Source organism: Patagioenas fasciata, chromosome 3 (genome assembly GCF_037038585.1).
Source record: "Patagioenas fasciata isolate bPatFas1 chromosome 3, bPatFas1.hap1, whole genome shotgun sequence".
Taxonomy (NCBI): Eukaryota; Metazoa; Chordata; class Aves; order Columbiformes; family Columbidae; genus Patagioenas; species Patagioenas fasciata.
This window is the reverse complement of record NC_092522.1, coordinates 5,381,907-5,405,824: the sequence shown is the minus strand read 5'-3', so window position 1 is coordinate 5,405,824 and position 23,918 is coordinate 5,381,907. Positions and strand designations below refer to the sequence as shown.

The 23,918-nt window shown below is 42.6% G+C and overlaps 1 protein-coding gene across 2 annotated transcripts in view; it reads right to left on the bottom strand.

Moving 5' to 3' along the window:
- The window catches only part of SNAP25 (synaptosome associated protein 25), a 61,165-nt gene that overhangs the window by 19,345 nt on the left and 17,902 nt on the right, over positions 1–23,918 (bottom strand). For both annotated transcript variants that reach the window (XM_065835313.2, XM_065835315.2), the window contains exons 2-4: positions 9,470–9,604; positions 8,765–8,806; positions 474–522 (exon numbers count right to left, since the gene is read on the bottom strand). In XM_065835313.2, coding sequence (XP_065691385.1) covers positions 474–522; positions 8,765–8,806; positions 9,470–9,541 — 163 coding nt within the window. In that variant the 5' untranslated portion in view covers positions 9,542–9,604. The remainder of the gene's footprint in view (positions 1–473; positions 523–8,764; positions 8,807–9,469; positions 9,605–23,918) is intronic.

Below are 23,918 nucleotides of genomic sequence, written 5' to 3'. Positions count from 1 at the left end.
TTCCTGTTATCCTCACTGACATTTCTGTACAACAAGTAGCTGAATTTTACGCAAGCTAAGCCTTTTTTACCTAATCTTTGCTTGCATTTAAGGTATGCTTTTCACTTGTAGTAAAACAAGTGAGAAAATTACATAGCGCCTGTGTAAATAATGTTGGATTTTACACTTATGGAGGCAAATCTTCCTGTTGTGTAGCTGGATCTTGACCCAAAGCTTGCTGAAAAAATGATCATTTGGATGAGTTCAGCCTGCAGCTCTCTTTAACATTAATGGGAAACATATTAAAAGAAATACAGACTATTATGCAGTTATTGTATGTTTCTCTGACAGACAACAAAGCCAAAGGCAAAGAGATTCCTGGGTTCTCATGCACAACCACACGTGTGTTTTATGGTCCTCATTTTCAGGATTGCACAGTTAGTACAGTACGTTGAGAAGGGTTATACTTCCTTACTGAAGCAGTCTGAACTTACCTCCTTGCTCATCCAACATAACCAAAGTCCTGATACCAGCATCTTTACTCTACATCCCAATAGTGGTAGCAAGGTAAGGAGAGAGAGGGGGAGAAGAAAGAGAGAGAGAGAAAGAGAGATCAGTGAGGGAACACTCAGCCCTAGGTACGGGACATAGGAAGGCAAAAGAAAAACAGTGAAAGGAATGACACAGTCCAAAGACCATATGTACCTGGACACTGGGTACTCTCAATTGTATCATCAGTCCTTCAGGATTCACTGGGATACTGAGCTACTGCAGAAAACACAAAGTCCTGGACTTTGAGATTAAAACAATCACTTTACACAAGGGTAGTTTCTAAAAAGAGAGGGTTCATCTCCCAGTTCTCTGAAGCAGGAGAAGGGTAGTAGGGGGTGTTGACATTGCAGGTGTACGTTCATTCCACAGGAGAAATTCCCAAGGAAAATAGATATGGTATAAATGTGTTTGGTAAGGAGGCATAGTGGTTTGTACGTAGCCCTTGCAACACAGAAGTCAGAAAGCTTACCCACTTAGGAAATCCATTTTAAAGCAGGCTAATATTTAATAGGATTAAGCTCCATTTTTTGGCTTGGAGATCTAATAGATATGGATTTGAGCCAAGTTTTAGTTCAGCCAAGAGACACCTTCAGCATCAATGGACTTTGGATCGAACTTGAAGGCAGGGTTTTTAAGACATCTATGTGCTGATCCTACTCCTGCTCCTATGGAGGTTGATGGGAGTCTTATCATCACCTTTGCTGGACACAGAGCTAGAGCAAAAGCAGAACAATTCTGAGCTCTCACCTGCCTAAGTCAGCAGCAGGGCACTTTCACAAATAGCATTTTTGCATGCATTATCATCACACTGGGATGTGACCAAGTGTCTCGGGTTTCTAGGTGCTGTGATACTAAGCTATATCACAGATCAGATTTGCTCCTTTTTAATTACAAAGGGAAAACTAGCTCCATTGTGCTTGGAGCTGTGATAACGTCTGTGAATAATTAATGGCCTGAGTGATCTCCTGACTGTTGCATTTCAATAACAGATGAAGTAAAGTCCTCTGAGACTCATCAGCTTGCCAGGATGTGTGCAGCAGTAATATAGCTGCTTCCATGAACATAAAGCCATCCATACCCTTGTGAAGCACATGAAGTTGGTGGTGTTGGTTTTGCAGAGGATGGGAGAGAGGCCCACCATTGTACAGGAAGGTGAGGAACAGAAACCTGGAGTCCTGACCTTCTTTTTTGCTTCTTCAGGCCACCCCACCCTCTCTTTGAGGCATGTTATGGACTTCATAATCTCCTTCCTCCCAACTGCCCTGCTCACTGCCATCACACATCTCTTATTCTGGGAGCAGCGAAGTGTCTGTGGCCGTCAGCTGCACTGCCCACATCAGCTCAGCTACAAGCCCGACTGCCACACTCGAGGGCTGTCTGGCTGCTGCAGCTGGTGCTTCTCAGCTCTGCTTCAAGAGGATCCTGCTCGCTTCAAGAGGGATGCAAGATGTCTCTCATTGTGCTCTCATCTGCCCCTCTCTACATTCCCAATCTTGTCTTTAATGTCTGCGTCACTGTAGAAACTGGGAAAAACATCACATATGTGCAGCCTGGTTCATTCCCCTCCCTTTTTTTCTTTTTTTTATTTCTTCTTTTTTTTTTTTTTTTAAATCCTTCCATGAGTTGCCAGGTTGAGAAAAAAAGTGCCTCCTCCCTCTCCCCACAATCTTCTGTGCCCCACTGCCCCTGCGTCAGCTACCTACCAGCTACCCGCTGCTGCTCTCTTCATATTGTGTTTACTTAAGTCTCAGCCAGCTTTTATTTTTGCAGCCTTTAGAAACCTAGGGTCCAAGGGTCATCTTCAATTTACCTGTTTAGCATAAGGAAACACCTTTAATGATCTCAAGTTTTCCGTAGGGCAGTTGCCAGATTTGCTAAGCACTGGATATGCAATAGCATTTTGTTGTGCTCTTTCTACACTCTTGGCACCCAAGGATGTCTTACCCAAAAATATTTATATGTATTTTCAAAAACATGCCTCATCCAAACACAAGGAGGCTCCTTAAGTCCTGAGTCATCTTGTGTCTGAGTAAAAATGGTGTATTCTGACACAGAGCCCTTCTAAATATTGGGCTCAGAAAACCCGCAATTGGTGATATAACAGTTATTGGCTTTCAGTGAGTCAGACATGGTCAGACTGAGAAATGTTTACTGCTCCTTAACCCTCTGACCTTATTTTCTTGGATTTTTTTAACATCTGAGCAAACTGCCTTCATGCAGCTAAGATGTCCAGTGACCTGAATGAGACCTATTCTGAGAGACAAATTCAACAATTAATCCTTATGGTTTGTATTTCATATTAAATCCTCGCACAGAGCAAAAGAGGTGCAATTTTCTTTTACTTACCTGACCATCAGTGCCATTTAATTTTATCAGGCAATACTCTTAAGAGCAGCCTGCCACAGCATTGCTACTAATGTGAAAATATTAAAGAGTGTGCACTGAATGTATTTCTCTGCATCTGAGGCCTAATCCAAAGCATACCAAGGCTAATAAAAAGATGCTTGCTGACAAAGACAAGAGGTGATTCAGACATCAAGTGACAATCTCCTTGTGTTCCAAGTTTCTATTAAGCATTAATTTTCAGCCTTTTCACAAAAATTAACTGTGTAAAGCCAATTCTTTTAAAAAATCACACTTGGGCATTTAAAACAGATTCAGGCTTTCCTCAAAGTTCAAAATTCATTATTTCCATTCTGACTGATCTTTTAGCTCAAAAGGAAACACGTCTGTAAGACAGAACTGTTCTAAAAATGCCCTAATTGGAGCAGGAGAGAAATGCTCAGTAACTGGCCTTCAGTGACAACACACTGAGACATCTCTGGAAATTACAAAACCTCTTCATTTGCAGGAATACAGAGGAAGAAATGTGCCACACAAGTGTGTTTGGGGCCCAAACACAAACAACGTTGGCCTTTTCTGCATTAGAACAATCACAGAACTCTCCTTGGTCTTGGTGAGGGCAGGTGCCAGCAAACATGCTTGAACTGGTTGCTTAGAGAACGTCTAACAGGAGGTGACGAAAGCTGTGTTTGCAAAGTGCCAGCCAATAAGAACGTGTTTTATAACAACTGATCATCAAACCTTGATAGCACAATCCCAGGAGAGCCATGGTCATGGCAGGGGCCTGGTGACCATGCTTTGAGTTGTGTGGTCCTGAGGGCTCAGGAAGCATTGAGCACTCAAATCCAGTGCTCACCAACATCAATTGTGTCCTGTGTGGGAGGCCATGAATGGGTAGAACTAGTGAGGTCCATTTTATTATGAAAATGTGTGATAATTCCCCAGTAATAGAGCTTTCTTTCTTCCTGTGCTATGGAGGAGTTTCTTAAGACCCTCCAGCCCTTGCGCAGGCAATCCTTTGTTTAGCTTGTTACAAAATAAGGATTCTCAAAAAATGGGATGCTTAAGGTAGTTCAGGCCAGAGGGAAGAAAAACAGATCTTTCATAGGACCCTATAGACTTCATGGAGCACATGCCACTTTAATCCAGCTCTCAAATTGGAAACAGCCGCCTCTCGCTGGAGTTACTCTTGGCTCTCCTTGTCTTCCTGTTGAACCTCAGAGGAGAATTTGGACTGCTGGATTTTGCCATGGTGCATCAAATATCTCACACTCTTGTCCTTAGAAGAAAACAGCACAGCATGAATTGCTTTTGTCGAAGCGTTAAACTGACAGCTCCGGAGTTCCTCTGTTTATCCATAAGGAAAGAATACTGGAGATGATAAAACATACAACTTTTCTCATGCAGCCCTTGAAGATTCTCAGCCCTGACTCTAGGAACGAGCAGGTCAACTGGTGTGTCCTCCCAGACTGTGATTTCCAAGGAGACTGCTGTGGGTTGCCAACTGTTTTTCTGCAAAGATCTGCCCAATTTTGCACACAAAGTGACCCCTTAGAGCAGGAGGCCATCACTTTCAACTTAAAAATTAATTACTTTGGGTGAAACAGCACCGCAAAGTTTATGAAAGTTGATGTCCTTCAGCCTTTCAGTTGCATTAAGCGCTAATGTTTAGATAAAAGCAAACCAACAAGTAGCACTGGTTTGGGTTCAACATGCTTTCTAGAAAGCACGTGCCCTGGTTCTCCACTGGACCACCAGCTAAGCTACTTGTCAGAAACCCAGAATATGTGATTTTAAAACTCTGGACTTAATTCAGCTTTTAGATACCTAATTCTACCAGTGTTTCAGTGAAGCCAGTTTAACAGCATGATTGGGAACCCTTTTGGAGGCTTTAATACACACTATTTTCAATCTTCTGTAACGGCTTTTTAAAACTTTTCTCAGAGCAAGTCAGCAACAAAACATTCACTGAAATTTGCCCAGCACTTCAGAGGAGAAATGCATTGCTGTGTCATTTCTTCTCTTTATTGTTGTTATGTCACTTAATTTCCTGAGCTGGGAATAACACTAGGAAGGGAATTGGGATGATTTCTCAAAGGCTCCATCAGTCCCTCCAGCAACACAGTGTGTTGCATCCTATCCACGCCTGCTACAAAAGGCAGGTACTCCAACTTCAGTTTAGCCTGAGGGGTGATTTTCATAACAGTGTAAGAGAATGACTTCTCAGGCAATCCAAATCACTTCCTCTGCATTTCAGGACATACCCTGAAAAATACATATACACTCTCAGTTATATGAAGAACACACAAATTTCCACTTCAATGAAGAATTTTGTTTTGATCGATATGGATTATAGAGTTTGTTTTGAATAAATTAATGCAGACAATTATGTACCAGGAGAGGCTGACATTGCTAGCACTTCCCAGAGACACTAAAGAGAAGTGTCAACACCCTAAAGACAAAAATGTGGTCCAAGAAACATTTTTTAGTCATCCATAGTAACGCGCTTCCTCGGCTCCTGCTCCAAGTTCTGTCACCCTGTTAACACTGGAATGTCTATCTGTGCATGATTAAAGAGCCACGTTACTTCTCAGCCTATTAATTCACCCTATGGTTCAGATCCTCAGCTGATCCGAATCTGTGAACCCCCACACAAATCCTGTGTACCCTGTTTTCATCTAATGTGATGACCCTGACTCCAATGCTACCCTGCTGGTTTACATAGATGAAGGGGTCTAATCCTGCGTAGGAAAAACCAAGACCAGAATTATGAATCTCCTTCCCCTGTGCCAGATATATGTTTCTGGAGAATTATGCAGATTAAAACACTTGTCTTAGTAGAACCATTCCAATAGCTAATGATGTCAAGGGAATTTTTCAAATTTGCTTTGACAAGCTTTAGACCAAACTCTAAATTAATAGAATATTTCTTATTTTATTCCTCAGACTAAGGAATGTTTGACTATGATAATAATGTAATGGGAAACTTGAATGAAGTTAGTAAAATGGCATACTGTGTGTTCAGTGTCCTGTGTAGACCAGCATCATGAGGTTATCAAACATTTATAGCTTACCATTGCAGCTTTGAAATGTTAATAAACTTGACTCCAACCACCCCCCCAGCATTTGAGAGGAGAAGATAGTCCTGTCTGGATATAAATGTACAAACCAGACCTTTTGTCTGTATATGTTGCTAAGTGCTTTCTTGCTGGGCATTTTACAATACTGATCTTGTTGGTATTTTTTTCCCTTGCTGCATCATAGTCAGAAACCATCTTGTTTTTCCCACCCTACAATGTCTGATTTTCTTTAAAGGCCATGGTGCTTCCACTGGAAGATGGTAGTATACTCACTGCTTTTCCCTTGCTTGCCTTATTCTCCACTTCATAAAGCTGGCTTAGAGGTAAAAAACTTGAAGAAGAAAATAAGATGGTCAGCTGACAACTGTGTATTTAGTCTCACTTCTTTTGCCTCACTTTGTTTTTATTTTATGTTTTGGCCCAAACATTGCACAGCACCATCGCAAAATACAGGTATGGTTTTCCTCATGAACATTCCCTGGGAACAGCACCAGGGCTCAGTCTCCAAACTCAGCCTAGTCTTCTTGGGCAAGGAGGGCACGGTCCTTTGGGGACACTGGTTTTGTTCCCCAGGCTATGATGTACATATTAAGGATGCATTGTACTGCTATAGGGCCTCCCTGGGTGGACAACACTCTTCTGTCCCAGAGTGTAACCAGGTCAGTCTGTTTATTCTGTATCTTCTTAGTATCTAACAGAGCAAAGCCAACCATGATGGGAATCCACATATATACATCTATATATATATATGCATAAATAACACTTAAACCTGGAGCCATCCTTTTCCTGGGTAAGGAATAACAGATTTGCTGTGTCAAAAGAATGGAGTAAAAGGCATTCATTCACTAAGTAAGAATATCCTCCATCTCTACCCACCAGACAGGTTCTGCTAAGCAAGGGAGTCTAATTGGATTTTTTGGTCTATTAAATCAGAGCAGCACAAGTTCAATTCCAAAGACACTCACAGTTTGCCTTTTCAGTATAAAATCCCTCACTCCCTAAATGCTGCATTCTTTTAAAAGTACCTAGGAAATGGAGTAATCAGCCACCTGTTTAGACTGTAGAAGAATTTTAAAGGTCTTTTGTAGTCAGATTAGTGAAAATAACATTCAGCTCATTGTAGAAGAATTCCCTTGACTACTCCATGTGAGTTTTAGAAACTTCTCTATTTGGACAGGAAGATATTGTAGCATCTGAATAAAAGGCAGGTCCCGAGAGATGCTGAGCTCTTCCAAGAAGCACTAGAGTCGTACGTAAATTCATTGGCAAATTCAGCAGTCCCAGTTCTCCTCCCACTTTGCCATTTGCCACCATTTAATACTGAAATCCCAGTGGCATTCACAATATGCTGGTTCAATATGTTAGGAAGGCTCGAGCAGTGCATAGGTCACACAAATACAGCTCAGGAGAGACAGGGCTGATATTTACTGATGGTTTGGCCCTGAGCAAATCACTTCCCTTTCCTGCTCCTCTCTTTCTTCCCACTCATCATCTGCCTTGTTTATTTAGATCACAGGCATTTTGGGGCAGCAGGCTCTCTTGCTTTGCATTTGTGGAGGTACCCATAAGACACTCTCATCTATGTCATTGAACTGATTTTAGCAGAAGCTGCATTCAGTGTAGAGTTGTCATGAAGTGATGGTTAGAAATGACATGTCCAGGGAATTGAACAGCAAAAAGGGGCAGATTGCTCATGAAACAGAAGCACGTTTCGGCTGCACAAGGCCCAGATCTGAAGTGTTTGTGGAGGAGACGCGATGCTGACTACGCTCAATGACCCATCTGTCCGTCTGTCTGTACACGGAAATTTAATTTTGTCTCCACTGGACTCCATTGATCTCCACAGTCGTAATTGATTTCAAGGCCATGAAGCCTACGGCTGGGCTTGTACTTGCTCCTCAATGTGGGACCTGATGTAATCTTCTTCCCGTTGTCTCTGTTGGAGACTCCTCTGGTTGTCAGGAGTACTGGGACTGTCAGTGCTGATGACCCTGATTAAAAATGTCACCAGCTCCAGAGCCAAGGCTCGCTCGATGTCTGAAAATAATACATCCTGTCAGGTGGGAGCAAAGTTTTCTACCACCTTATGGAGGAACACTCTGAACTGAACTGAGTTTGGGAATTTTTGACTTTTAAACCCCTTGGTTATGAAAAGGGTGAAATTAAGCCTGGCTTGTTTTTTTCCTTTGGGGAGTGACTCCTCCAGGCAGGACTGAGCTTGAGTTCCCTTTGTCAGCACCATGGAAAAACAGAGAACTTCCTTCTCCAGAGCTGTTGATGTAGGACATCTCATGAGCCTGGAAATCCTAATAAATGTTTGAGAGATACATAAAGAAGTGGCTGTGGCTACTGATGCTCTATAAATAGCTGCAAGTGTTCATGGGGAGGGAAGTGTTTTAAGACAATGGGGTAAACAGACCAAGGGCCTTTCTGACTGTTGCCACTTGCAGTTTTATGGTAAGAACATCAAAGCTGCGCTGTCATGATGCTCCAGGAGCTCTGCAGCAAACTCAGCCACTTGTTCCTGACTCCAGGTCACCTTCAGAGCCTGTTCTCTTGGTTTGTCTCGAGTAGCCTGTCTTGATGGACACTCAGGTGTAGGCAAAATAGTGCCAGAGCAGCTGGTCTGCATTGTGGCACTTGGCAACGGGGACACAGTGTCTTGAATGACCCTTGTAAGGGGGGACAGAGTGGCATATGAAGCCATGGCCATGCCCTAGCAATGTGAGTTAAAAAAAGAACAATTCCAGTGTCAGACTCTTCATCACTTTTGCTCATGACAGAAGTGCTAATAAAATGCAGGTTCTTACCTCTTCAACAAGCTGCAGCATTCGACGGGTGCTCTCAAGGGACTGAAAAAAAAAAAAAAGAGAGAAAAAAAAGCACTTAGATTTGGCAAGATAGAGTTTCCAACGCTAATGCACCCGCTCATGCTGACAGTATGCTTTTCCTACGCTCTTTGCCTTCTCTGGAAATCAGGCCACCAGCAGGGTACTGGTGATCTCTTCATCTTCAGCTCTCTGTCAGGGTTTGCTAATGCAGCAGTTCCCACCGCATCTCGAAGACGCTGCCGTCTCTGAGGCTTGTGCTCCCCTCGCTCGCACATTGCTGCGGTAGCGCTTGGAACAGCTGGTGTTCCACTTTAAAAATAAAGTCTGTGGTTTTCAGCTAAGACATTTCAAGACCTTGTTGGTGACTTTTAACATTTCATAGGTTTGGCAAACTGAAGGGATCCTCCAAAAATATTAGATTGCTGCTTTTTGCTCTGAGGCCACTCAAATTGATGCGGACTCTAATGCCTAAACCAAACTCACGATCAATAAATGCCTTAATCTACACTAAAGACGACATTATATTTTACCCTGGCTCATTTCTTTTCCAACTCTGCTTTCGGTGTAAAGCTGACAGAAAACAGAATCAGCCTTAGACATCCTCTGCTGGATCAGCCCCTATTTCTGGATGTGTCTCTCATGCCAACCCCAACCCCAAGTTTCCAGTTTAGCGCTCGGTCTCACTTCATCGGCAAGCTGGTCGGCACGCCGTTGCATTTCTTCCAACTCATTGCGCATATCAGCGTCTTCCGCCATTTTAGCTGTGGGGGTGTTTGTGGAAGCTGCAGATCAAGGATTTGTACTCAGCTGCTCGTGAGCCTGGAAGACAGCGAAAAGGGAAAGAAATAGTGCGGTTAGGCTGCCCGACTCACTGAACTGTGCTTAAATGTCAGTCCCACAAAAGTGCTTTTACTATATGTGTGCCCTCACCCAAACTCTTTTGTCCTAGATAACAATTCCTATATGGTAGAGAGCACATCTTATGTAGGAGAGAGTAGAGGATTGTTCAAGGTGGTGCTTTATTTCTGTATTATTAATCACTCTCAAAGAACAAGGATGCATCCTTGTCGTGTTTTTTGAGGAAAAGCCTTCCTTTTTTCTTAACCTTTCAAATGCTATTCATATCAAAGCTGGAGACTCGGGAGGTGTTACTTGCTACCAGAAACAGTCTTGAGGCTCATTCATTCTTCTCTAGAATTAAAAGCCTTAACATGAAGGAGGTCAAGGTCAAGTCTATGCCCCTCATGTCCTATATTTCAGCTGCATCGCTTGGGGGGCTGGACACTCAGCTAATACATCTGCAATGAAATTAGAGGCAATGAAATGAAAGGCAAAGAAACTTTGCAGATTTTTATCAGCTAATGACTTGTCCACCATATTCAGACTCTGAAATAATATTTACAACTAGGCTAGGAGAAGTTGTCTACCCGGGAGAATCCTTCATTTTGGGGAAGCGATGGCAGGACCTGATATTTTCAACTTCTCCTCAAAATGGGTCAGATTCTGAATGTCGTTGTCCCTCTCAATACAAAACGATGCCACTGAGCTCATCGTAGCCAGACATCAGGGTGTAGCCCATTAATCCTCATTTGGGTAGAGTTTCTTTTTTGTTATAAATTTGAGCCAGCTCTGATTACTGAGCATGACTTGATTAAGAAAGGCGGGTCCTCCTACCATCTGTCAGGTCTTTATAACAACAACACTGGCTTATTTCTCTGCCTGATTCAAGCACGGCACATTGCAAATTACTGCTCACTGAATGTTAGATTTGTTCGTTGCAGGAGAACCTAATCCCAGGTGTGGAGGAGGTGGGGAAGTTGTGGGGGGCTGCAAATAAACAGCCATAAAGCACATGCCGTCATGCTCAATTACAGAAAGAGGACAAAGCAGCCTCTTTCAGCAAACATTCTGTAAGAAGGCAAAACCCAGGGGCTATTTTCTGTCCTGTCTTTGCGATACGTGCAGCTTTATGAAATGAGAGAAGTCAGGGCAGAGCTTGGCTCTATAATTTTAACAATAATAACTCGGTTTAAATGGAAGTTTTTATCTGTTGGCGATTAATCTGTTCCGCACTTTGACAGCGCTTACTGTGAGGACAAGAGGAGTGTGGGCTGAACAGGTACAGCTGAGGGACAGGGAGATTTTTGGGTTCACACCCTGTTTGTGTAGAAACTTATAAGGAAAGGAGACACCTCCTTTCATTCTTCTGCAGCTTCAACAACAGATTTGCCATTTTTCTTATCTAAGAGAGAATATGTGACCTTCATGCTTTTGCATTAGCTGTGCCCTCGCTTGTGGTTGCTTTTCCTCTTTGAAGCTACAGCAGGAAGAAATCCATCTCCAAGAGTCAGCCCTGCAGCTACTGGCAGAGCATCTTACTTTCATCACTGAGCACATCACCACATCCTTGTCAGAGGGAGACTGGCATTTCGTGATGGGTCACACAAGGTTTAGGAGCCCTAATGTGCATGCTGGAGGAGAAGCTCACCCGCTTCTGCCAGCTGCATGGCCACAGCGGTGTGAAAGACCAAGCTTAAGCAACCCATCTGCAGCCCCGGCTGATGCAAACACAGGGTTTAATTTCATGGCTGATATTCAGACTGATATCAGGCCCTTCAAGGATGCTCATAAACAGCAGTAAATACTCTTTACGAAACAATGGCACACTCTGAGGATTAGGAGGAAAAGATGAACCAGGAATTGGTCTTTTCTTGAAGGACACATGAGAGTGCATCTAAACTCTCAAGGCCACCCCAACCCTCCCACTTTTGCATTTGTGTGGCCTTCTGGGGCACATCGTGCAGCTCCAGGATGACACTGCTCCTGATCAGCAAATGAAACATGGTTGGCTGAGATAAAAAACAAGTTATTTCAGTAAAGATCTGCTCTCTGAACTTCTGTCCCACCTGGCACAGGCTGGCACTAGCACTGGTCACTGCTTCACAGGTTGTGGTTTTTTCCCAGATCAAGACAAAACTCAGCGTTTAAATATTTTTGTCACAGCCTCTGTGACAGAATACCAGGATCAAGTCTATGCACCTACTTTTATAGTATCTCGTTAAAATAGTCTCCTCTGCCTGGATCCCTCGCTACGCTTGTGCTGACAGAATAGCAAAACTGAGCTTTAGCAAAAATCAAGACAATTTAGATGTGACTTTAGGAGTCATCTAATTGGTATATACATCTAACTGTGAGGGTAAGGAACCTGGTTCTGTCTTAAGTCTGTACGGTAGCATCTCACTAGCTGTAAAGTGGGAGATGATGCATCAGTGAGAGAACAGGAGTCGGTTCAGTCTCCAAGCACATCCAGTGTGAGCTGAATGATTTCAGATGTGTAAGCGAGTGAAGGTGACATGAGTGCTTCTACTGACAATAATGAATAATGCAGTCTGTTTGTCAGTCAGATAATAAAAACTGCACAGAAAATTCAGTTCTCAAGTAGATTCCAGCCTGACTCTTGATCTTTCACTTATTAATTTTTTATCATGAGCCAGAGGTGGTATTGGGTGGTACAAAAAAATAAATAAAGTGGAGAAATGGAGAAACTTTGCAATTTTTCTTGAGTTCTCCTCAGTTAGGCAGAGCCATCAGTTGGCATCTTAATGGCAAACACATCCTATTTTGCATGAAGCTAAAAAAAAATGTCAGAGGTTGTAACCAGGGAGATGTTTTGTAGCAAGTGATTGAACTTGACAGGTTTATTGAGATTGTTTGGTATTTGTGAAGTACTTGGAATGGATTGAGAAACAGCAAAAAGCATTCTTCCAGACAAGTCATTTTACATCAAGTTTTAGTCATAAACAGAAGTGCCCCGCAGCAGCACTGATTTAACTTTATCTAACAGAAAACTGTGCACAAGAATCAATAAAGGTTACTGATTGGCACACAGTATGATATACCATATATATTTTGAACATGGCTAGGAATGGGTTTAAATTTTTTGCAGGTTTTGCAGTTTAAAATGGGGAATAGGATAGATTAGAGATAGGATTTTCCTTGAAAAGGCCCGTTTAGACTGAAATTCCATTCCAGTGTCATGGATTTTCAACAACAAGCCCTGTTATCAATAAATCTTCTTTGTAGAGAGCAGATTTGTACATTTTAAAGGGAATTATTTATCCAGAGTACAAAGAGTCTTCTCTTTATGGTGTTTCTTAGAAACACTTATATATAGCCCTCTTGATGTATAAAACCATTGAAACTAGATGATTACTGGAATGACCAACAAAAGCTGAACCATAACAGATTTGCTCTCACTGATTACCAGATGGACTTTGAAAAGCATAAAGTACTAGTTTGTCCTTGGTCCCTTTGAAATCTGTAGCTGTTTTAGTAAAACAAGAACAGATCAAAGATACTATTGTGCACTTTGGGGAACAAATTCCTTGTGGATTTTTTTATTTTTGGAAATATCCTGTATTTTGCATTCTATTCTCATTCAAACTGATCTGAATCAAGTATCAAAAACCTATAATTGCCATAGGGACCTTCATTATGACTGGAAATAATCTCTCAAAAATGTTCTCTTTACTTTCAACATAAACTACATTTTATTCTGTCTAGAGTCACTGAGGATATGACAGATTAGAAAACCCAAGCTGTGAGGTAATACCTTAATCTCTTGGATCTAAAATTTTGATTAAAAAAAGAGTTGCTATAGAAGTTACAGCCACTTGCACACATTCACTCTATTTGTATTTATACTTCCACTAATTATATATACAAATGCAAGCTCAAAATTTCAGGACCTTGGTTTTTCCACTTCAGAAAAGGAAACAGAAATCCTTTGGGTTCAGGCATGATGGTCTCTTAAAAGGAGACAAAAATCCCAACGTTGTTACAAAAAGCTGTGTACTTCATGTACCAAGCTGTACTTTGTGTCTTCCAGACAACGCAAGTCACTTCTGGGACTTGGGTGACTGACATAAAAGTCCCTATCAACATGTTTTTACGTGTTGTGCCAGTGCTCATACAGTAGCACAAAAGCAGACTAAGGGTTAAAGAAAAATACAAAGAGAGTCTATCTAATGGAAATGCCTATTACACTTTGAATTCTGCATCTGCTATTTAATAGTGTTCAGATACAAAAAAGAATCTCATAGCGAGAACGTTATATATCCTTGTGGAGTTATACTGAGGTCTAAGAGAGACCTACATATATCCCCAGAGGATGAGAGATACAATGAGTGACCTTTGAAAGCAAATATTTGCTTCACAGTCATATAAACACTTCAACGTAATAAATACAGGAAAATGAAAATGCTGCAATTTACTGTGGTAGAAGGCAACACTGCAATAAAGCGTTCTTTTTTAAGCACTCTCCCTGTTATTAAAGGACACATCTATTCTTCCGTGGTTATTTGTAGCCAGAGGATGACTGCATTGGCGTATTCTACTAAAAAAGTCAAGAATCGGTCAATACCACACTTCATACTTCTTTCTTGTAGGACTGAAAGCGCATTACTGCAGTGGCACGGCATTAGTAGAGCTGCAGCAAACCCAAAGGGAGACTTTGGACTGCGCATCTCAGGATGGATGTGGAGCCATTTAAAGCTGGATGTTGGCTTGCAGCTACTCTCCTTTGACAACACGTGTTTCTCCTTTCATTTTTAATCTGGTTTTTGGATGAAGGGGGTCATCCTCACCCCTCAGTGTTGCCTTGAAGTGGTTCATTTGGCTCCCCAAGTGTTGTACAAGGCGTGTTCAGCCACAACAGGGCTGGGTGCAAGGCAGTTCTGGGGCTGTATTGGAACCTTCTCTAGGTGTGCGTCCTTTTCCCCACTGCACCTCCCCAACAGCTTTCCCTGCCCAGCAGGGAGCTCTCTAGAGCTCACACATTGACTGTGTCTTTCACCGCCTTCACCAGCCTCCCCCAGATGGGCTTTTTGTGTTTGGGTTATAAGAAATGCACCAGCATTAACCCCAAAGATCAGTCTAGACCAGAAACTGATTGTTTGCTCCCAACAGGGAGCAAAATGACATCAAAAGTGAGAACCTGCTGCAAAAGTCTGCTTAGATACCAACAGCTCTGTGTGTTGCTGACACCAGCGTGTTCCCCCTGAAATTATGTTGAGGATGTGATGGTCAAATGCAGGTCCCAACAGAAAGCCAAGAAAAGTGTGTGTGTGCTGCCCACAGTGGGTGCGACAAAAAACCAGCTGGTCAGAAATTATTTAAGGGAGCTGGGAGAACAGATTTTATCAAACGTAGGCTCTCAGTAATGGCCCTCACAAACTCTTAACTCTTCTGGGTTTCGACTTCTGTCATCTCCATTTCACCCAGAGTTCACCACAATTAAATACCGCCCATAACAAAAACATTTCCTGCTTTTGCTCTTATTGTGTTTTAATTGATCTGAAAGCACTTGGAGAACAAATCAGCTAATTTTGTAATGAAAGATCCTATTTAAAGATTTTATGTTATTGCACAAAATGTAACAATGACACATTACTCAAATTGGTTATTTAGATTTAAATTTTAAATAGCTTTGAAATAAAATCTTGAGGGAAGTCTGCTTTTTATACCAATTCTGCAGCACAGCCTGTTGCCTGGATGTAATTTGTTCACAGGATTTTCAGCAAAGTTCTTATTTCCAAAGAAACACCTTTGTTCTGTTGATGTTACCTATTAAGCCAAAAAGCTGCCTCTGTGTTTCCATGGGGTACATCAGCATTAAAAAGTGGCACTGACACCTCATCTCTGTCCCACAGTGTGTTGCCTGCAAACCTTTGAGCCAATCTCCACAGCCCTGTACAGTGATAACCAATTCTACTCTGATTTTTGCTTGATATTCAGTAGAGAATAATACCTACTAGTGAATGCTTGTCAGGGATTGACTTTGGAAAAGACAGGCACTGAGATCTTGCAAATCTGAACTCAGGAGAAGCAAGCGATTCCTAGTTTGTCGCTGTCTTCCTGCATCACCTTAGACAACTTATTTTACTCTCCGGGCTTGCTCGCGTTGCCTGAAGATCAGTGTCTAGAGCTACATGAGGTGCCGTAGGTATTTCGTTTCCTGCTGCTGGCTGTGTCTGTCAGCATCATGTAGACATCTTGGATACCCTCTGATGGAACTGCTTGTCTGTGTTTAACGACTGAAACCGTCGCCCATCTACACAATATGGATAAAATTATTTTCCTTCCTATCTTGTCCTTTTTCTTTTTTCCCTACTTCAATTGCAGGTGTTTCAGGGCACGGAATAGTACTTGGTTTGGGGCCGTATGTGGTGTGGGACAACAGGAGCTTTTGGATAAATGCATGTCTGTGTCAGAACCTGTATCTCTCTAGAACAAGAACTCTCCAGTCAGAGGCCAAAATGAAGATGTAGCAGTATACTTAGACAGAATTATGACTCCTGACTATTTGCTGGACGCATTGGAAAAACTAATTGCAAAGCAGTTTTCCTATGGGCTTGTGTTGCTATAACGTCAGAAAGCTCGATAAAAACGATTTCTTGGTGCGAAGGCAATTACGCAACATAAATGTGCTACCAGGGGAATTGCTGCTTCTTGTAAACGTGAGCACCTCGACCCCTGGCGAAGCCCTGATGGTTGGCGCTAAATGAGCGTCATTGTGTGTGTACACGGTTGCAGCGCAGCGGAGAAGTTGTGTTGACACAACCGCTTGGTGCCTCTGGTTTCTGCAAACAGGGAGGTTCTCGGCAATACCTCCCACGCTTCCCCCGGGCTCTGCAGCCGGGGGCAACGGCAGGTGGAAAAAGTTGCTGTTGAGGTCTCGGAAAATAACAGGCAGTTGTAAAAGAAGTGCCTGGAGCCACCTCATCCCAAGACAAAGCGAGTCATTGTTGTCCTGTCAGTTGTCAGACTGCACTGCTTGTTTTATTAATATGAGGCTCCAACATGTGCACGTCGCTTTATCAGGCTCCAGCACCAAAAACAACAACAAAAAGCACAGAGCAGCCATTTTGTAAGAATTTCACTTCAGAGTAACAACAACTTGACTTTCTGTCTATTTTACTGCTAACAAAACTGCTTTAGAAAATAAACCTTTTAACGTGTTCTCTCTTTGCAGTTATTTCTACAGCTTTGTACCCACACGTTTTCCCTTTCTTTTTTTTTCCTTTCCAACAGCAAGAGAAAAACATTGCAGACAAAAATATTTGGGTTTATTCCGTCTGGGAGAACAACCAGCCAGAGTGGTGGAGGGTGAAGAAAGGAACCCTCTTACCAGGAGTGAGCACATTGTCTGGAGGGAGCTGCCGGTAGCACAGGGGACACTGAAGAGACAACTGGCCTGAGCAGAACGCTGTGAGTAATAATCCCCTGCTCTCGCAGGTACCTGCCTCATACAGCTTCATTTATAATTAAGCAAGCCATGTCCCATGATTCCCTAAGTTTATCATGTTCCCACTACTTTTGAGTTCAGAATGTCACTTCTCTAGTATCCAGAAGACGTTTCACTTCTAGCACAAATTAATTCACAGGCAGAAATTATCACCTTGCTCCTATGTTGGTCTTGCCCTGCAACTTAAATAGTTTCTCTCCTTCCCTGCTCTCTCCTTCTCTCTCTGTGACGTATATAAACAGCAGTCATAACCTTTCTTGGCATTTCTTATGACATGAAAGATCAGACTCTGTTAGTCCTTGCTTGGTAGATGGACTGTTTGTTGCCTGATCATCCTGGCAGCTGTTGGTTATGCTGGTTCCAGTTTGAATTAGTGTTCTCTGGAAAAGGGTGGCTGGCATTTCACAGGGTATTTTAAATGAGGTTTTGCTTGAAGGGCTTAGTGTTTCCCCATCCCTCCAGGAGAGACCTGCTCCAAAATATCCTACAACCTCACTTGCCATTTGCATAGCTGGATCTTGGTGGCTCAGGACAAGAAATCCAGGTATTAGTAGAGAGGATTAAAGAAAATGTCTGGACTCATGACAAAGCTATTTACATTCTATGGCCAGAATCTGGGAGAAAAACAAAAGGCATCTGCTTGGCTAGTGGATGAGATTTCTGACCATGTCAAGATTTTCAGTGAAACTCACACCCTGAATTCATTTGAGTTTTTCTCAAAATACTCACCCACCATCACTGCAGCAATGAGAAGCAGTCAGCCTCTCTTCCCTTTGATTATATTCCAGCCTGGGTTTCTTTACGTTTCTCCTAAGCCACTAAATCTGATTAAAGGCCAATTTTAGAAGCTAGGGGTGAAAGTCACGCCACATCTCAAGTTGGAGGGAATCTCACCGCTGCCATTAGCAGGGTCAGCCTTGCAGGTGGAGCTACCGGCCAGCAACGTGCCGGTAGGCGCTGGCAGTGTCTGGAGGGTGAACAGCAAAGCGCGTGCATGTGGGTCTGTGTGCAAACACAAAACAGGAGTGCTTGCTGTCTTATATGCTTTTGTGTCAGATGTTCCTGGGGCTCTAACTGCCCTCTTCTGTTTCTTCTAGATGAATAGATAGACGGATGAATAGATAGATGGAATATATATATATATGTATGCATATTTATATTGAAATTGTTGCAAGACAATTATTGAGGGATTCAGGAGACAGAGAGGAGGGGGAAATCTGCGTGGAAGATTTTCCTGGGGAGCATAAAGCGAGTTCCCATGAAGCTGCATGAGGCCTGTTGTGTTTGCTGTTCCTATATCAGCTTTGTGGAAAGAGAGAGACTGTTCCCTCCATACAGTCTTCTCAAGAGTGCCCAGAGCTCCTGGTCCAGCCTGCTGCCTTCATATACACATCCAAGCCGCTTTCACATCTCCTGATATAATTTAAATATCCCCTCTGCTGAGCATCCCAAACCAAATGATATTTTGGGGCTGGAGTCAAACCTGGGCAGCGACAGGGAAACCAGTGTGGGGCACAGATTCCCCAGGAAGCCAAGCAGGACCTGCATCCACCCTTGGCTCAGAGCACCAAAGGTGTTCACCACCCGCCTGCACCAAAGCATTATTGCTTCTTTTCCTCGCTGTTTAGGAGTTGCTCACAGACAACAACTGCAGAGTGCAGAGGTTTTGCAGGTGGTATGAGGCACGTCCTTTCTGTGAGCTCCAGGAAAGGGGTTGGTGGTAGCCTGGGAGGTCAGTGAGCAGCCTGTTCGCTCACATCTCTCCCACAGAAGCCGGATCAATCATATTCAACCTTATACAGAAGCTGAGCTGTGTCTGTGCCTATTAACTACCCCCAGGTACTGCAGATAGTGTCTGTGAGTCGGGAGTGCTTCAGTGACATAACAGGTAATGCAGCATGAGAAAATCACAGTAACTCAGCCCTGTCTGCTCATTCTTTCGCTCTTAGTGGGGACATCTTACACGTCAGCGTGGTAGCAACCAACCGGCTGCTGTTGGTTTGCGTTCCTGGGTGAAGGGTCTCTCCCTATATTTTCATAAATCACGAGGAGCAGACCCAGTAGCAACAGAGAAAGTGGAATGAGTTTCTGCAACAAAGAATTAAACATGAGTAGTTGTTCAAAAGGCCTTACTCATTGCCTCCACACTAACTCTTCTCTGCCTTTGCAAAGTCAGTGCAAAACGCCACCATCTCAGAGCAGTTACACTTATATACAGATCAAATCAATGGCAGCAAATGCAAAATGATTCAAGAAAGCAGGCAGGCAACTGAAGAAGACTAAATGGATGATAAAAAGGAAACCCACAAACTGGAGAAAGATTATTTTTAGGCTAAATGAATGATAGAAAGGAAACCCACGAGTATTACAGGAAGAGAAGAGCACATTTACATTGCCCTCTGTCACAAAGTAGAGCTAATTTCTGCTGTATTTTGTGGAAATTTGCAAAGCAGGGGGAAAATTCATGGTAGTCTTATTTGATTTTAAAGTGATTTTTTTTTTTTTAATTAAATGAACGGAACAGTGAATAACTCAGTCGTTAAAACAGCCACAGAATTCTTCATTTATATGTTAAAAAGTGGTTAATTGGGTACTCTCCCTTCTTTACTCATCCTTATTCTTTTAGGACTGGATGAGACAAGCTATGAGTGTAACTAACACTTTGACAAGCTTAGTATGGAAGGGCCAATGATTTTAGTAGACAGAAAAATATGGAAAAAGATTTTGTGGTGAAAGAACAACAACTCAATATTTTAGTTTAAAAGATTTTCAGCGACATAGTTAACAGCATCAGCATCAATGTTGCTGTAGTTTTGATTTCAAAGCGATAGAAAGAAGGTGTTCCCCTGATGGTGTTGGTTATAGGCTGCCAGCAGACTCAGGCAGGGAACATTTCATTTTTCTCTGCGTGGTTTGTATTTGCAAGATTTCTTTCCAGCCCAGGGCTCACACCTTCCCCTGCCCCTGAGCTGTATTACACCAGTAAGCATTTACTTTTCCTACACCGAACAGGACTCGATAACTCTGTATTTGTTGAACTGAGTGCTGCAGAAACCCCACCGCTTCACTCCTTCTCAGCATTTGGTCTTAAGTTTTATGTTCCTTTTAGCTAAAGGGCTGTAACTTCACTGTGGCTTCTTTTTTTTTTTGGGTAGGTTTCACTGGTTTTTGATGCATTTGTGTGGGCACTGAGGCAAACATGCGATGCCAAAGGACACCTTCTTCTAGCAAGAGCCGGTAGTGTAGATTCTGGTTTCTGCTGCTCTGACCTCAACTTTAACACAGATGAATGAAAGATGATTAATGCAGCTATTGCCACATATAAACATTTTAATAGGGGAATAAAATTATATACACTGTGATTATGAGGGTATCAGGAATATAAATATGCAACTTCCCCTATTCAGATGCATTAGCGATAAACAAAGCAATTAATTATGTTTATAGTATTCATATATTCCTTTCATTTCTGCATGATGGTAAAAGCGTGGCCATTGTTTCAACCAATGGACTGATATATTTTTAGCAGAAATCTTCTTTAACTAAGTTGCCAGGGTCAAATCAGCAGCTGACAAAATACAAGCATTATGAAACTGGCCTGATGGTGTTATTTGTAGAATGGGATTTTTAACTGAAGAAGAGCAATTTTTTCCATCTCTGAGGGACAGCAAAGAAGATGTTAAAGGAAAGATCTCATTGTCTTTGAGAGTCTTGGCTGTCACTGATTATTCATGTTATTTCAGAAAAAAAGGAAAAAAACCAAGGAGGCTGAGCTTTCTGAGGGTGCTCCAAGTTACCCCCAAGGATGTCTTTGGTTTTGCAGACCAACAGCCACGTTCTTGGCTCAGGCCTCACTTTCTGTCATATCCAGTGCAGCCCAGCCTGTCCTCAGCTCCACTCGCCTCTACTTTGTGCTGTGGTCTCCATTGACGACCTAAACTGTGGGAGTAGGGGTCAAAGCTGAAGAAAGTCTGTGAGCTTTGAAAAACTTACTTCCCTTCAAGAAAGAAATAGAAATAGCTACAGCCACGTTATAAAAAGGACCTTGCTTAGGTTTTAGCTGCCCTCATTCTTTATATATAGGTGATACACTGATAGACATGTGAGTATGTAAAACGCAGCTGGCACAATATGAGAACATAGCAAAGTATCTTTTTAAAATGCAGCTTTTATGGCAAAAAGGCCTTGGAACCCAACTTTAAACCAAAAAAAATCGTTTAGAGATCTAAATTTTATGGTTTAAAGGCTCTTTTGTAAAGTCACAAGGACAGAAACTTTTGCTGCCATTAAACAGCTCATCTCCCTGAAGTTCTGCGGATGCTGTTCAGAAAAGGGAGAGGATCTGGCTGCTCCTCTCACTGGGCACAACTGGGAGTTTAAATGAGGAGATCCTGGTGTCGTATCCACTGTTCATTGCCAGTGAATATTTATACCAAAAACAATAAATTGGGAATTACTGTTTAATATTTATATTTACAATGCGCTTACAGATGTCCAAGCCAAATATTGAAAGCATCCGATGTTTTTAGGCGAAGTAACAAATTGTGTTAGCCAGAGAAATGCATAATAGCACCCCACAGATACACAAAACTTATTTGCTCTTTTTCAAAGGCTGCTGCTGCTTTCTGATTCACACCTACAACTAATTCCTGGCTGCTACTTATTTCCCAGGAACCAGTAATAGAAATTCGAAGCGGCCAAGGGCACACACACACGCTGGCTGTCCCTTGTACAGGGTATGAGAACTCCTCATTATTTATTACAGGCTCACGAGGCTGATTTAGAAACCTATCTTTCATCTGAAGTCCATTTCAGCCTTCACGATGAGGAAAAAACCCAGCATGCTGCTCCTGTGAAGATTACCCAGACTTGCAGGCGAGGATTTAGCTGTACTAATACAAGAGCACAACTTCTATTCTTTTTTTTCCTCCTTTCTTTTTTTGTTGACCAATCAATTCAACAACAGGCTGGATAGTGCCTGAAGGGCATCGCTTTCAACCACGTGATCTGCAGATTAACAGAGAGGCTGCAAAATCCTTTCCGCTCAAACTGTTTTAACAGAGAATCAAAATCTTTCTCTCTGCATGGGGATTTTTATTTAGCTAGTTCTTTTTATTCGGTTTGCACATGTTTGCGAAGGAATTAAGGCCTGCAAGGGCACGTAGGATGGCCTGGTTTGGTTTCTAACCTTCCCCTTTCAATTTGCGTTTGGGAGTAGGAAGTTTTCCAGTTCCTTGTGGGAATGTTACCCCTTCCCTGGCTCTTACGGTTGCGTCATTATTGGTTGAATCTCATCAACTCACAGATGATGGCTCTGAAAGGTCAGTACTTAAAACATTTTGCAAAACCCCCCTCTTTTCCCTGCTGAAGTTCATGTTGACATTAAGGGAGATGGATGTACTGAAACAGGCTGTGATACAATCTGTAGGGGAAAGGCAGGAGCTGGGTAGGTCCTATGGGGTTACGTGAGATTTACAGAGCTCTGCTGAACAATACAACATGAAACCAAATTTGATCACGTAAATAAAATAAACGACAATTGACGGATTCTTGGGCCCAGCAGCCTGGCTACTGGGAAGCTGATGTGCTAACTACTTTGCAGCGTAGAGGCATATGGGGATTCCTGTTGAAACTTGTTATATTTAATGCACAGATCTCTGAGGTATGCAGGTACAACTACTGCTAAGGGCAAGAGCATTCACTCTTGTAGCACAGAAGTGTTTTTACTGGAGAAAACAGGACTCAAAAAAGAAAAAAAAGGCTGGGATGAGAGTGATTCAGATATTACCAAAAGCAATGGCAAGAACAAACTCAGGAAAAAAACTAATAGCTGACATTTGAGAGCAATAATAGTCTGGTCACAAACAAGTCGCAGAATTCAGCAAATACAGGATTTCCCCAGAACTGTGCTTGGATATTCCCACAGTCTTACTGTCGAGATCCTACAGCTCCAGATTTCAAGCAGGGGAGCAAAGTGTGTGCTGAACAGCTGAGGGCAGAGGGATTTTGCTTCACTGTCTGGCAATGAAAGTTCCAATTATTTTTTCATTTAAATCCCTAAACCTTTTTCTGCCATCACTGGAAGCTACATCGGGTGATTTGGGGCCTTTAAGACCAGAGGCTTTATAAAGAGCCGTGCCAAAATGAAGGAATAAAACATTCCTTAGAGTGGATGAATAGTGACAGCCAATCTGCTTCTTCTAAACATTAAAACGATACTTGTTTTACTTCTGAAGAACAGGATTTGCCTTCCAACCTCTACCCTCATTGGACTCTTGTTTATTTAGGCACATCTGCATCCATTCACCTGAGCATAAATACAGAAAAAAATCTGGGTTTCAGCTGATTCCAGCCCTCTCAATGAGAGCAGAGCTTGTCCCAAGGACAGGCGACTATCGGCAGCACTGCCTCCAGAGCATGGCGGAGATGACTCATGCAGACTCAGCCCCTGGCAGCCTGGAGCAAGCAGCACCGCTGCTCACCAAGCTGCAGTATGACAAGGACCACGGGACAAAGCTCATTATGAGAATGAGCTGGGAGGGTACAACTCATAACACCGAGTGCATCTGGCCCAGCACAGTCCCTGACACAGAGGAAGAGACCCTTATGATCATCAAGTCCAACCACAACCTCCCTCTGGCACTAAACCATGTCCCTAAGAGCCCCATCTATACATCTTTTAAACCCCTTCAGGGATGGTGTCTCCACCACTTCCCTGGGCAGCTTGTTCCAGTGCTTCACAGCCCATTTGGTGAAGAAATGTTTCCTAATATCCAATCTGAACCTTCCCTGGCACAACTTGAGGCCATCTCCTCTTCCAGTATCAGC